At 37.5% G+C, this 15,121-nt stretch overlaps 1 protein-coding gene across 1 annotated transcript in view; it reads right to left on the reverse strand.

The window, feature by feature from the left end:
• LOC150096673 (twitchin-like) overlaps nucleotides 1-15,121 on the reverse strand; it is a 2,440,784-nt gene that overhangs the window by 751,192 nt on the left and 1,674,471 nt on the right. Inside the window, exon 92 of the mRNA XM_090408679.1 lies at nucleotides 3,621-3,786. Within this exon, the coding sequence (XP_090264805.1) occupies nucleotides 3,621-3,786 (166 nt within the window). The remainder of the gene's footprint in view (nucleotides 1-3,620; nucleotides 3,787-15,121) is intronic.

Below are 15,121 nucleotides of genomic sequence, written 5' to 3' on the forward strand. Positions count from 1 at the left end.
AGACGAAACAACAACAAACCCCACAACCACAAACTGGACACAACTACCCACAAAAATCAAGGACACTATAGGACCCATACCTACCATCTCCACGAAACAAGATATCGAAACTGCAGTCTCCAACCTAGAAAAACAAATAACGCTAAGCCTAGCAGCAGTAACCTCGATTACATCCAGCACGAAACCAAACCAACTCCCAGAAGACATCCGAAAACTCATCCGGCACAAAAACAAAATACGCAGACAATATCACAAAACACTAGCGCCACAAGACCGACAAGAACTCAACAAAGTCACTCAACTAGTCCGCTATGCAATCAAAGATTTCCATAACCAATACCGGGAAAACACACTCCGATCTATACAACCAAATGACCAAGTACTATGGAAACTCCTCAAAGGCCTTCGCAACATGTCAAGCTACGTACCACCAATTCATGGGGAATGCGGTACAGTTTACCGCGACGACGAAAAAGCGGAAGCTTTCGCGGACAGCCTAGAGCTACAATTTAGCCCCAACTACAAGAACATAGACCTAACATTTATCACAAAAATACACCGACAGATGCGGCATGCACTAAGGCACCACAACCAGCAACCGAATATCCGCCCAACATCTCCAAAAGGAATACACGCAATAATTAAACACCTTAAAAATAAAAAAGCCCCGGGTCCAGACAAAATCACGAACAAAATAATTAAACATCTACCACACAAAGCACTCATGCACATAGTTGCCATCACAAACGCAATGCTCAGGCTCAGCTATTTCCCAGACTGTTGGAAGGCTGCAGACGTAATCCTGATCCCCAAACCAGGAAAAGACCCAAAATTCCCACAAAATTATCGACCATTCAGTCTCCTCTCCTGCCTCGGAAAAATATCCGAAAAAGTAATCCTGACCAGACTACAAGAAATAGCCGCCAAGAACATCATCATCCCAGACAAACAATTCGGGTTCAGACCACACCACAGCACGGTATGGTACAACTAGTACAAAGAATCACAGAATACATCATACACGGTTTCAATTGGAAACAACAAACCGGTGCCATTTTTCTCAACATAGCCAAAGCTTTCGACAAAGTATGGCACATCGGCCTCCTACATAAACTACTAACAGCAAAAGTACCAATACATCTAGTCCTCCTGATCAGCTCATACTTAAAAAACAGAAAATTCCGAGTAAAAATACAAGGAATAATATCCACTGAACGCAAAATCACAGTGGGAGTCCCACAAGGCTCACTACTTTCCCCCCTACTATTTGCCATTTACATGGCTGATATCCCACAGAACAAGACAACGTTTTCTGCCTACTACGCAGACGATACAGCCATTTTAACCAGATCACTATGCCCAAAACTGATAACAAAACGACTACAAACCGCAGTAAATGAACTTGAACTCTGGTTCAAAAACTGGAGGATCGACGTAAACGGAGACAAAAGCGCAGCAATACTGTTCACAAGAAGAAAAATCCCCCCACAACTCAGTACACATATTCAACAAAACAATCCCATGGGTAACAACAACGAAATACCTAGGAATACAACTTGACAAAAAACTACACTTCAATACCCACATTGCACACATATGCGCCAAAGCAAACACAATCATAGCCCAAACATACCCACTAACCAACAGACGCAGCTGCTTAAGCATAGACAACAAGCTACTCATCTACAAATCAATAATAAGACCCATAATAACATACGGATCACCCACGTGGAGTCACACAGCACCTTACAACATCAAAAAACTCCAAACAATACAAAACAAATGTCTAAGAATGTCATTTGACGCCCCATGGTTCATACGAAACACACAACTCCATCGAGAAGCAAATATACCGACAATTCTCAAATTCCTCCAACAAACGGCCAAAAGTCACTTCACACAAGCAGCCACCCACCCAAACCAACTAATAAGGACAGCAACAGATTATAATGAACACGATACAATGAAACACAAACGCCCCAAAACAATCCCACTCTTCCAAAGCTAACTATAAACCACACAGCCCGAATAGGGCGAGCACTTGCTCAATAACTACCCCCCCCTCCCTCAAGAGACAGACACACTAGACAAAGGGAGTAAAAGCCAAGGGCTTGGTTCTCCATCACACCAGTTTAAGTCACAAGTCAATGAATTCAATTTCCTTACACACACACACACACACACACATTTCCAACTTCCAGCATTTGCAGCCATAGTTAAAGTCACTCATTATTATCACTCTCCTAGTGTTCACCAGTCTTATTTGTCTTAACATTTAAGAATCATCTCTCCCTGTCCTGTAGCAACATCCCCTTAAATATCCAAATTTGTGCTAACTTCAACCTCACACCAAATGGCCTCAAAGCTATTATCATTCTTGCTTTCCTCAAGTTCCAAATTGACAGGACATAACTGTTCTGAAATCATCGGTAATATCCCCCCCTCCTCTTTTATCTTTTCTGCTCTTTTTGAAAAATGCTATAACCGTGGCATTTTATTCCTGTGAGCATGTCATCCTCTGTTAACCACGTCTCACTAACACCAATGATTTGTGGGCTGACTAATTGTATCAAGACTGACTGATTAACTGTAACTGAATATGGATGGTAGATGGATAATTTTATTAAATTATTATTATCATCAAAGACATCTCCATGAAGTTTTCAATGACTCACTGTGAGAGACCCACAATGCAACGACAGGGAAACCATATAGAGAGGCTAATGCCTTCACATCAATTGCCTTAGTATCCCATAATGCAATGCACATATCCTTACAGACATGTATAATGCTGTGCATCATGGGAAGGGCCAATACCCAGACTGGTTTGAACTTTATTGAGGTCTCATCAGTGGGAGCCAAACCCAGAAGTGATACCCAGCCAAACCCAGTAAGCTTACCAAGACTGAAGTAATGCAGTCATATTTCATACAAGTAGCCAAAACATGTCACACCTTATTATTAAAATACTCTGGATTAGAGATAGATGTTGAACGTTTTTTCCAATTTGTTATATTATAAATTAAAGATGACAAGAAATTATATTCTTTTATATAAATAGAAATATTTTTATATTTATAATATAACAAAGTGGAAACAACTTTCAACATCTGCCTCTAATCCAGAGTAATGGAAATGGAAACAGGACAAAAATATATGCCACCATGTGCAGGAATTAACATATCTTGTAAAACCAATTTGATAACATATTGTTGATTCTTTTTTTTTTAATTTTAAATCTACCATTTCTATGCTCCATGCTTATTCATATTTATGTGTTAAAGTTTATGTTGAATTAACTGTTTCTCTTTAAAGAGCTTGCTGATATATTTATATATTTATAATATTATAGAAATTTTAACTAATTCCAGTTAGGAGAGCAAAGTTGATGAAGCCTGTAACCAACCCAAAAGTTTGCTTTACATTTATGTTAACTTCAAACAGGAGAAGATGCAAAACCTATAGTGCAGTACTATGTGGGAGCATAATTGACATATTTAATCTCAACGTGATATACAACAGGAAACTGAAAGTATGGATATATCCTTTCTATATCTTTCACTAACTTACTTAGTGAAATGCTTTAAAAAAAAATACAGAGATAGAGTACTACTACTTACCTACAACTGTTACTCTGCAAGATGCTGTGTCATATCCTTGAGGATTTGTCAGCTTTAAAGTATATTTACCAGAGTCATCACGTCTAGCACATTTATTAGTTAGTACAGTAAACTCTGCATTTACTTCTGAGCCCACTCGATTATCTGGAGTTAAATCTTTGCCATTCTAAAAGATATATATAATAAAATGTTTTTTAAATCTCTTATAACTCTTAAATTAATATTGCAGCATCTTTTATTTAAATCAAAATAATCATGCAAGGGTGACTTATTCAGACAACAGCTAAAAATTACAAGGATATATTTCAATTTTTAAATTTAAAATAAATGTTACACATTATTAGTTTAAGAACATGATCTTGCTATGAAGCTAACTCAATTATTTTCACTACAAATAAAAAGTGCAGAATGCATTGGGTATAGGTATTACATGGAAAATGGGGATTCTGCAGTAAGAATATGGAAACCTCCACACAAAAAATCTGGTCTGCATATCCCTACTAACCACACTCTTACACAACTTCCATGTATGGAAACTAGTTCTCTAGTTTCCATACATGAAAATATTGAAAAAATTTCACTTCAATCCATTTTATAAAACCTCCTTAATATATTAAACGTTTCTATCATGTCCCTCTTTTCCACCTATCAACTAAAATTGGTAACCTTTGATATTTTAAGGATACTTGTGACATAAAGATTGTATAATATAAGCATGTATTCACAAGAAAGATATTTAATTAGCCAAATATTTCGGTCTGAAAATTGCAGACTATCTTTAATATCTTTATTCAGTCATGTCTCTGCTTAAAAATATTTCCCTTTAATACTTAGTGATATAACATCACGCAGCTTATTCTATTTATAAATGATCTATTGTTAGTATTCCACCTTGTATTTTTTTAAAACTGTTCTTGTAGTGCCACTGAAGTTGGTCTGCAATTTTCAGACCAAAATATTTGGGTAATTAAATATCTTTCTTGTGAATATGTGCTTATATTATACAATTTGTATCCTTTGTAACCCACAAACCTTCAACCTATCCTCATAGGGAGTATTCTCCTCAGACCTGTCAATCTTGGTTGCTCATCTCTGAATCTTTTCGACCACCTCCTGGTTCACAAGAAACCCAGATGACTAAATCTGCATCCTTATAAAGAGGAATAATAACTTCCTTATCTTTACTTGTTAGCATGTTTTTCAACATCCAAGTAATTTGTTGAGTTATTTTACCAACATGTTCAACATGCCTTCTGTACTTTAACTCTTTGTTCACCATTATTATTATTATCATTATTATCCAGGCCTTCATGGAGTCAAAAGACTTATTGTGGAAGAGCATTTTTAGGAAACACAAAGTTTATCATACCACTCTTTGAGGCAATGCATTCCAAGGTTCAACCACCCTCCATGCAAAGAAACCATTCCTCACCCTCTTGCTCACAGCCTCCTTTCGTAACTTCCAGGGATGCCCCCCCCCCCTTGTCATCTCTCCTTCCTGTCGTTCCACCAAGTGAAAGAACTCTCCAATGTCTACCCTGTAAATGCCTCTCAAAAGTTTAAAAGTCTCGATCATATCACCTCTCCTTCTTCTATCCACCAAACTCTCCAGTCCACATTCCCTCAGTCGATCCTCATAACTCATATTGTACAGACCTGAAACTATCTTTGTTATCTGCCTCTGTACACTTTCCACAGTCAATTTATCCCCTTCAAATCCTGGGGACCAAATCTGAGAAAACAATAGTTTAAGTGTGGTCTGATTAGAGCTTATTCAACGGAATGATAACTCTTTTATCTCTGCAGGTCAGCGTCTTCCTCAATATTGAAACAATCCTCTGAGTTACCTTCACCACCTTTGCAATATGCTCCCTGAATTTCAGTTTTGTATCAATCATTCACCCCCCCCCCCCCAAGATCTCTTGTCTCCCCTACTTCCTCCAATACAGCTCCTCCAATCGAGTATGCATCCTCCCATTGATGGAGCCTGAACCTCAAGACTTTACATTTTGCTGCATTAAACCAAGACCCCCATTCATTTGCCCATCTGAAAAGTTTATTCAAATCCTCTTACAGGGCTGCCACACCTCCACTATTACTGATAACCCTTCCCAGCTTCACATCATCTGCAAACAACTGAATGTCCCCTTGCAATACATTGATGATATCATTGATATAAAGGTTGAATAATACAGGTTCCAGTACTGAGCCCTGTGGAACCTTCTGCTTCCTTGATATTGCCCCACCATATACAACTCTCTGATACCTATCAGTCAGCCAATCCTGAATCCATTGGACTCACCTGACATTTAAGCCCATGTGCTGCAACTTAATTATCAGCTTATATGTGGCACTCTGTCAAAATCCTTTGCAAAATCCAAAAAAAAATGGCAGCATATAGAATTCCCCCATCAACTGCTCTCTTTACTTTATTATAAAAGGCAATCATATTACTAAAGCAAGAGCGCCCCCTTAACAAATCCATGTTGATTCTCACAGATAACATTACCCTCATCTACCCAATGCTGTATATAGGCCAGCACTAATTTCTTCAAGACCTTAACAACTACTGATACACAGAAACAGGCCTATAATTAGACACTTCCAGTCTGCTACCGCCCTTATGCAGTGGCACTATCTTACCTTTCTTCCATTCCCTGGGTACCTTTCCCGCAGCCAGACTTATTGAAAAGCCAGGTCAACAGAGTTGTCAGTTCTTTAGCACATTCTCTCAAAACCCATAGTGAAATACCATCCAGTCCAACAGCTTTACTGTTATCCAGAGTACACAGTATTTGGAACACATTCTCCTCTTGCACCTCTAAACCCTGAAACTGCCCTATCCCTCTAGTATTAAAACCTCCTTCAGGATGAAATACTCCGATAAAGTGCTCATTGAACAACTCCATTGTGACCTCTGCATCAATCACTCTATTTCCACTTTTATTCCGCAATGTTTTCTCCACTTTCTGGCCACATAGCTAAAAAATTCTCTAGGATTTTCTTTGGATCTTAGTGCCAATCTCTTCTCATATTCCATTTTTGCCTTCCTCACCCTTCTGGTCACTCTCCTGGTATGTGTCTCATATTCTTCATGTATCTGTCCTCCATCCCTCTCCTTATATCTCTTCCATAATCTCTTTTTCAACTGCAGTTCCTGTTTGATATCATTTGTCACCCACTTTACACCAAATTATGTCCACTTCTTCACCTGTGGAATACAGCTTACTATTGCTGCTACAAATATTCTTTCACAATTTCCCAAGCACTAATGATATCCTGGCCTTCCAATTCTGCCCTCCAAGGAACTGCCCCTAGTTAATACCTAAGACTACTATAATCACCTGCCTTGTAATTCCACATACGTTCCCTTTTTCTTTGATACACCTGCATGTCTGTTCATCGTCCAAGTCAAAACCACATGGTCACTCTCTCCAACTGGTGGGAGAGATGTCATCTCACTTATTATCAGCTCTTCCGATGCTATGACCAAATCCAAAACTCTTGAATCTCTTGTTCCCTCTATTACATGCTGCCGAAGACATCTGTCCCTCAAGAATTCCAGAAATTCCATCCCCTTCTTACTACTTGCATTTTCCTCTTCCCAGCTTATACTGCTGTAGTTAAAATCTCCCATAACAATCATTCTTCTTGCACTTGCCAAGCACAACTGTCTAAACATCTCCTGGTCCCCACCCTCTGTGCTCCCTGGTTTATACCAACACCCCACTAAATATCCTGTTTTGGCCACTTCTACCTCACACCATATGCTTTCAAAACCATTTGTGTCACTGCCTTCCAAAGCCTCTACTCTTAGAGGACACGAGTCATCACTTATCATAAGCAGTACTCCACTACCACCTTTTCCTTTCCTATCCTGCCGAAAAATGCTGTACCCTGCCACTTCAATTCCGGTTATTATATCATCCTCCATCAACCATGTCTCAGAGATCTCAATAATCTTTGGCCAGGTTGATGCTATCAGCACCACCAATTCATCTCCTTTATTATCCCCAAGTCCCATCAATTTCCTGCAAACAAGTACCATCAATATGAAACACCAAATGCAACCTTTTCGACCCGAAGTGCATGACCTTACATTTTGCAACATTGACTATCATTATCCTTTGCCCACAATACCAATTTATTTAAATCACTTTTATTAACTATTTCCCTTCCCAGTTTTGCATCATCAAACCTCATACTATCCAACCCATCTGTTCCAATTTAACTACTAGTTTGTCATGTGCCAATCCATTTCATACGTATCATATTTCACATCTTATGCCTCAATTTCTGATATACCTTTTTAGTTTTTCTGGTATAAAACCACAAACAAAGATGTTAAATAGAAACTATGTTTTTATTTTGACTAGTGTCATGAAATCGTTTGTTTCACTTCAAAACTATAAAGCAAGTAATAACATTTAGCAATTCAAATATTTCAAAGATTTGAAAATCTTTTTGAACAGAAAGGACTGGTAATGGCTCTCCCTTTTCCTCTATGTGTGCTGACCTATTCATGGATTGGTTTGAAAAAATAACCCTCCCACATCAAGGAATACAACCAAAAACTTGACGAAGATATGTTGACAATATTTTTGTCATCTGGCCTGGTACTATTTCATAATTAGAAGATTTCATCACCTTCCTGAACATTAATCCTGAATTAAATTCACAGTTGAATTAGAAAGAAAGAGATCTTTACCATTTTGGATGCACTAGTTGAGATATCAGAATAAAATACACTCAACTTCTCAGTCTACAGGGAATCAACTAACACAGGATGTTATCTACATGCAATTTCTCACCACTATCCATTGTAAAAAAATGGACATCAGTTGTGCCTTACATGGTAGAGCCATGTAAAAGTAATAAAAATATCCTTAGCACACTCATGGTACTAATGTACTCTAGGTTTACAACCTTTTGTAAGCATGAGTGAATAAAAACTTCTTTAAGAATAAAATCTTTTCTTGTCGACTTGCTACAGAATTTTTCAACAACTAAATGATCCTTTGTGAAATTTTATCCATTTTTGCATAGTTTCCTAAACTTCACCCCACTGTCTACCATCAGCCAAAATCTGTATATGAATCATCAGTTTCCTACACTACATAACTTGGGTAAACAAAGATGAACCAGAAAGCTTCATTTAAACCATCAGTCCATTTAAACCAAACATATTCAGCTTACCACCCCCCTCCCCTTCTCCAAAGAAAATTTATTCAGCACCTCCCTGGAAACTACTTTCTATGACTCGACCAGCTCTACCTGATACATATAAAAGAAAATCATGTGAAAATCGGATCAGCAATTCTCGAGTTTTAAGCAACCAAACAGATATATACAGATGTTGAAAGTTTATTTTTCACTAGGTTAGACTATGATAAATTTAGTTTAATCCTTTATCCCAGTGAGAGCAAACAAAGTTTGCACCTGAAAATATCTTCAGGACTGAATATAGTGTTGTGCTATCTTACCTGGGTAAGTAGTACAACACCAGGCAACTTGTAGCAAAGGTGGAGCAAGCTACCAATACTCCTATCCCAGTATCTCCCATAATGCAAAACACATCTCCTTATGGATATGTATACTGTTATGCATTAAGGGATTGGCCACTACCCAGACTAGTTTCGACCTTTATTGAGGTCTCTTCAGTGGGAGCCAGGCCCAGAGTTGGAGATACCAGGCAGAAGCAGTAGCAAGGTCATCTTTACCTATAGGAGTTCCAAAAGGTTTGCCACCTTTTTTTTAAATTACTCTGGATTTTGAGAAAGATGTTGAAAGTTTATTTTTCACTAGGTTAGACTATGATAAATTTAGTTTAATTCTTTATCTCAGTGAGAGCAAACAAAGTCTGCACCTGAAAATATCTTCAGGACTGCCTGGTGTTGTACTACTTACTCAGGTAAGATAGTACAACACTATATTCAGTCCTGAAGATATTTTCAGGTGCAAACTTTGTTTGCTCTCACTGGGATAAAGGATTAAACTAAATTTATCATAGTCTTACCTAGTGAAAAATAAACTTTCAACATCTTTCTCATAATCCAGAGTAATTTAAAAAAAAAAGGTGGCAAACATTTTGGCAACTCCTATAGGTAAAGATGACCTTGCTACTGCTTCTGTCTGGTATCTCCAACTCTGGGCCTGGCTTCCACTGAAGAGACCTCAATAAAGGTCGAAACTAGTCTGGGTAGTGGCCAATCCCTTAATGCATAACAGTATACATATCCACAAGGAGATGTGTTTTGCATTATGGGAGATACTGGGATAGGAGTATTGGTATCTTGCTCCACCTTTGCTACGAGTTGCCTGATGTTGTACTACTTACCCAGGTAAGATAGTACAACACTATATTCAGTCCTGAAGATATTTTCAGGTGCAAACTTTGTTTGCTCTCACTGGGATAAAGGATTAAACTAAATTTATCATAGATATATACAGAAACAAATTTGCATTTTATAATGCATTGTAGAGATTTTTAAAGTTTGGAAATAAGAGATCTTGTAATTGAAATTTTAAAACTATTTATTGAAATCAACAAAAGAAACATAAATTGCACGTAAACATATGACAAGTTGGAGCTGCAAATTTAATAACACTATCAAAATTAAGAAAACAAACATAAAATTGCACATAAAATAGTAAATAACTATCAGTAATATTAAAAACAATCCTAATGAGAAGGATGACCCTGGTGTGCTGCTACCAATTTATTGATATTTGGCTCTATATTTGTCAGCAGCATTCTTAAATCACTACAATCAGCTGTTTGCAGTTGGTTTCTTTTTTTAGTTAAAAGATTTGTGACCACCTGAACCCATGTTCCACTAAATATGATGATGAAAATTCGATTAAAAATTGTTTACTACAGCCCACAGTCCAGGATAAAGTATGGGCATCTGCTTTAGCAACCATAACAGTTGGTACCCATTTTTGAATTTTAATTTCAATTCCTCATTTGTTATTGCTTCTGTCAGTTGTTCTTGTAATTATAAAAATTCTTCTGTGTTTGTACTTGAAAATGGATCCAAAACCAAATCGTGTATTTTATTATTTTCATTTCAAGAATACCTTTAAATTGTTGGTTGAAATCACAGTGGAGAGCCTCCAAGTGCTGACAATAGCTGAGCACGTCTTCATCACATTCTTTCACTGTTGATAGATTTGGAAACTGATTGAATTCTCCTCATCCTAAGTTTCATTTGTACAGACAAGTTTTGACACAAACACAGAAATAACAGCTTTTGTTTTTATTAAATTCAGCTCATCTCCTTGGAGCTGTAGATTTGTTTTATTAACTTTGTTAAACAAGTTGGTTGAATAAGCTATGTCACTTTTGAAGTGAATCAAGTTGGCTCATAAAGAATCATCTCTGGTTTCTAAAAACTGTAGCACTCAGTCAAAAAGTTTATAAAATCAATTCAAACAGCCACCCTTGGATAGCCAATGAACTTCTATGTGGAGCAGCAAGCAACCGAATTCTTAATCATTTTCAATATAAAGTTGTCCAAACAATCTGTCATTCAATAAATGACTTTTGATTTTGTTTACTGCTGTAATTCCCTAATGTACCTATGTAGGTGATCACTCAGGTATTTGGCAACTAAATGTTGACAATGAATCACACAGTGTACAGTGAATACATTTGGCACTGCCTCTTTGAAATATGCAATAAAACCATGATAGAGCCCTACCATTGCTGGAGCACCATCTGTAGCAACTGACAAGATATTATTGAGAGGGATTTCTTTTTTTAAAAAAAAAAACTCTTCTAATGTATGAAATATCAAGTCTCCTTTAGTGGTGTACCACAGGGGTCAGTTTTGGGACCATTATTCTTCAATTTGTATGTTAATGATATATGGGATGGGTTTAACTAGTAATATGCAGCTATTTGTAGATTGCAAATTGGGGTAGAGCAATGCAGAGTCAAGCATATGCTATGGCTTTACGAGAGGACTGAATAGATTGCACGAATGGGCAGGTAAGTGGAACTGTCATTTCAATGTTGCAAAGTATAAGGTTTTGAGATTTGGTAAGCAACAATGGAATGCAAAGTATACACTTGGTGTGGAAACTTTAAAAAAAGTAGAGGAAATGAGAGATTTAGGAGTGGTGTGGGACAAGAACCTGAAATTCAGGGACCGCATTGCACATGTTGTGAAGACATCACATTGGATAATGGCAATTATGCAGAGGACCTTGACATGCAGAAATAGAGAGGTTATAATGCCATTGAATAAGGCCTTGATCAGGCTTCATATGGATTATTGCACACAGATTTGATCACTGCGTTTTCATGGTGATGAGGATATACTGGAAAGGATCCAGAGAAGATTCATAAAGATGGTCAGTGGTCTTTGGATTGTGGGGTATGAGGACAGATTGAGAGAATGTAAGATGCAAAGCCTTGAAAAAGGAGGAAGAGGGAGATATGATTGAGATATATAAGCTAGGTCAGGGGTTGCTATTAGACTGACATGGAAGAAAATTTTCATAGAATGGGAGAGCAGAACAAAAAGTCATCGCTGGTAACTGTAGGATACATCATAGGATGTAGGATGTCATCGCTGGTAAAAGGAGGGTGTGCAGAGCAGTGAGGAGCAGGTTCTTTTAATGGAAAGCGGCTGGAATGCATTGCCTGAGTGTATTGTGAATGTGGACACATTGAATCAGTTTAAAGAATGGTTGGATGAACATTGTGTGCAATAGCGTGTACCTCCCACAACGAGTCTCTGACTCTGTTGAGGTCAGATGTTAATAATAATAATTTTTCCCAGAGCAAAAATTAAAAATATAGCACAATTGAAAAACAGAAAAGAAAAGTAAAAGAGATTGTAATTTTAGTAAGTGGTAATGACTTAACTATCGATAAGTTCAGTATTTATTATTATTATTATTTGACACCTCCAGGGAGTCCAAAGACTCATTGAGGGAGAGTGTGCTAAACAGCATCGAACAATTGGTCCCCTTCCAACTGCTAACAGCGCTCAAACTTACTTAACTGAGCCATTAGTAGCAGAGGCTCTACCAATTGACCAACCTTTGCCGGCAAAGGTATTTGTATGAGAGAGAACATGAAAAGGTTGTAGGAGGAAATAAAACATATTACTAAGAAAGTGAAAATCGTAAGCGTATTAACTCAATATGACAAAAATAAATTAAGAAGAGCTATATTGGCAAATAGTTTGATGTGTAGGCTGTGTAGAAGGAATGGATATTAGTTTTTGGATGTGCAAAGTGAATTTCAGAGAAGATTGGGTTTCTATAAGAGGGAAGGCCTATACTTGAATGCATTTCATATCAGGAGTCATGAAAAACTAATAACTGGTATGAGACCTAACACAGAGAGTCAGGCAAACTAAATTATAATAGGAAGAATAGTGAGAATATGTGTATAAGAGCGACAATGTTATGTAACTGTCTTAATGATGGGAATGGTATCTCATCATGAAAATGATTACAACAGAATGATTTTGACTTTGCCTTCATTCAGTTTGGACCCATCAAATGTGTTGAAAGATGTCTCCATATATAAGGCACTAGAGAAGAACAGAGATCTGCAAATTGTACAACTGTGTCATGCAGACTACAAACAGGATAGGAGAAGAGGGGGACATGCTGCTGATGATATCAGATGACTTGAATCCAGTTAGTGTTGAAAACTTTGATTATAAATATTAGAAGCCATTTGATGTGAGGTGGAATCTAGCAAGTTCAAATACATGGTGAGGTGTTGCTTACAGACATGGTGGATTGCTTGCTAGTGATGTGGGAATGTAATTATCCAAACATTGATTGGATAGCAGTAAAATCTCACGAGAAGAATGAAACTGAATTTATTTAGCTGTTATAAGACAACTTTCTCCAGCAGCATGTGACAGAAGGAACTTGAGGTCAAAGAGTGTTAGATTTGATTATAGTGTCATAGGGTGTTTCAGTTAAGGATGTAACTATTCTTCCTCTGGTTGGTGGTAGTAATCATGTGGTACTTACTTGGGAAGTGGCTAAGTTTATGAGTGTTCCATTCAGAAAAGATTACATGCCTAACTACAAAGTAGAAAATTATGACCAACTGAAGAGCATACTGAGTTCGGTGCAATGGTAATGGATGCCGAATGGAAAGAATATCAACAATGGATGGGAAGCATTTAAAAAATACTTAAATGACAAAATATCAGAATACGTCCCGAAAGTTCAAAGAATAAATAGAGTAGGAGTCAAATAGATGAGTAATCTTATCAAACAAGAGATTCATAAGAAAAGGATGATGTGGAAGAATACTGTGTGCATAAGGATGACATCCGTTATAAAAATTAGAAGCAAGAGGCCAGAAGCATTACAACTGTTGTACGGAAAGCTAAATATTAGTATGAAAAGAAATTGCTCTGCAAGCTGAAAACAACCCCAAAGAATTCTATTGATATGCTGCAAATAAAGGAAGGAATGAATATGAAAGAATAACTCTCAGAATGCAGATGGTGTGAGGGTGACTGATGCAGAAGAGGTTGCTCAACTAATAAGTGCCCATTTTGCTAAAAGCTATCAAGCTGGTGTATGCAATATTAAGCTCACTGCAACCTCTTCACGAGATAAAGAGATTCAGGTGTATGAGGACACATTACAGCTGTTGTGCAAAATGAATAAGAATTCAGCAATATAGGCTGATGGAATAAAAGCACAGGTGCTAAAAAGTGTTCAGCATAACTGACTTCCTTTAACTAGGCTATATAATTTGAGTCCCAGAATGGGGCAGATTCAGCAGGAGTGGAAAGAATGTATGGTAATTCCATTGCACAAGGGTGGTGCAATGGGATTACCAACTATTAACCAATCAGTATCTTAGGAGTGGTTTTGAAAATTTTGGAAAAGTTGGCTCGCATTATCAAATGAATCTTGATTTTTTTGGCTGCTTGGCACTCTCATTTCCACCAAGGCTTTGGATAGAGTGAAAACAAGGATGATGCTTTTGGGATTGCTGTAGGTGCTTTATGCTGCAGGTGCTCTTATCCACTAATGAAGCAGTGCAATGCAATGCTTCATTAGTGGATATCTTGCTTATAGCGAGAAAAAGAGAGAGATTGATGGAATGCAATTTACAGTGCCTTGTGAATAGAAGAAGAAAGGGTATATGATTGAGATATGTAAGTTACTGAGGGGTTGGTACCAGAATACTGTGGGAATATTTCATGGAGTAGAGGGAGGTTAAGGTAGAATTAGAGGCATCGATGGAAGTAGTATAAGAAATGGTGTGAGCAGGAATGTAAGAAACAGGTTCTATGTATGGAGAGTGATAGGTGAGTGGAATGCATTGCCTGAAAATCAGGACCGGCTCTACCAATGGTGCAACACGTGCATTTGCACAGGGAGACAAGTTTTGCGGGGTGCCAAAATTGGCCTAAACTATACAAAAATAAATCATAAAAAAGTCATTTATATCTTGTCTGTTGAAACCAGACTTCAGGATGTCGTTAGTTAAATTTTTACATAAT

The sequence above is a fragment of the Typopeltis vanoorti genome, chromosome 18 (assembly GCF_054136105.1).
Source record: "Typopeltis vanoorti isolate ZY-2024b chromosome 18, IOZ_Tvanoo_1.0, whole genome shotgun sequence".
In the NCBI taxonomy this organism is placed as follows: Eukaryota; Metazoa; Arthropoda; class Arachnida; order Uropygi; family Thelyphonidae; genus Typopeltis; species Typopeltis vanoorti.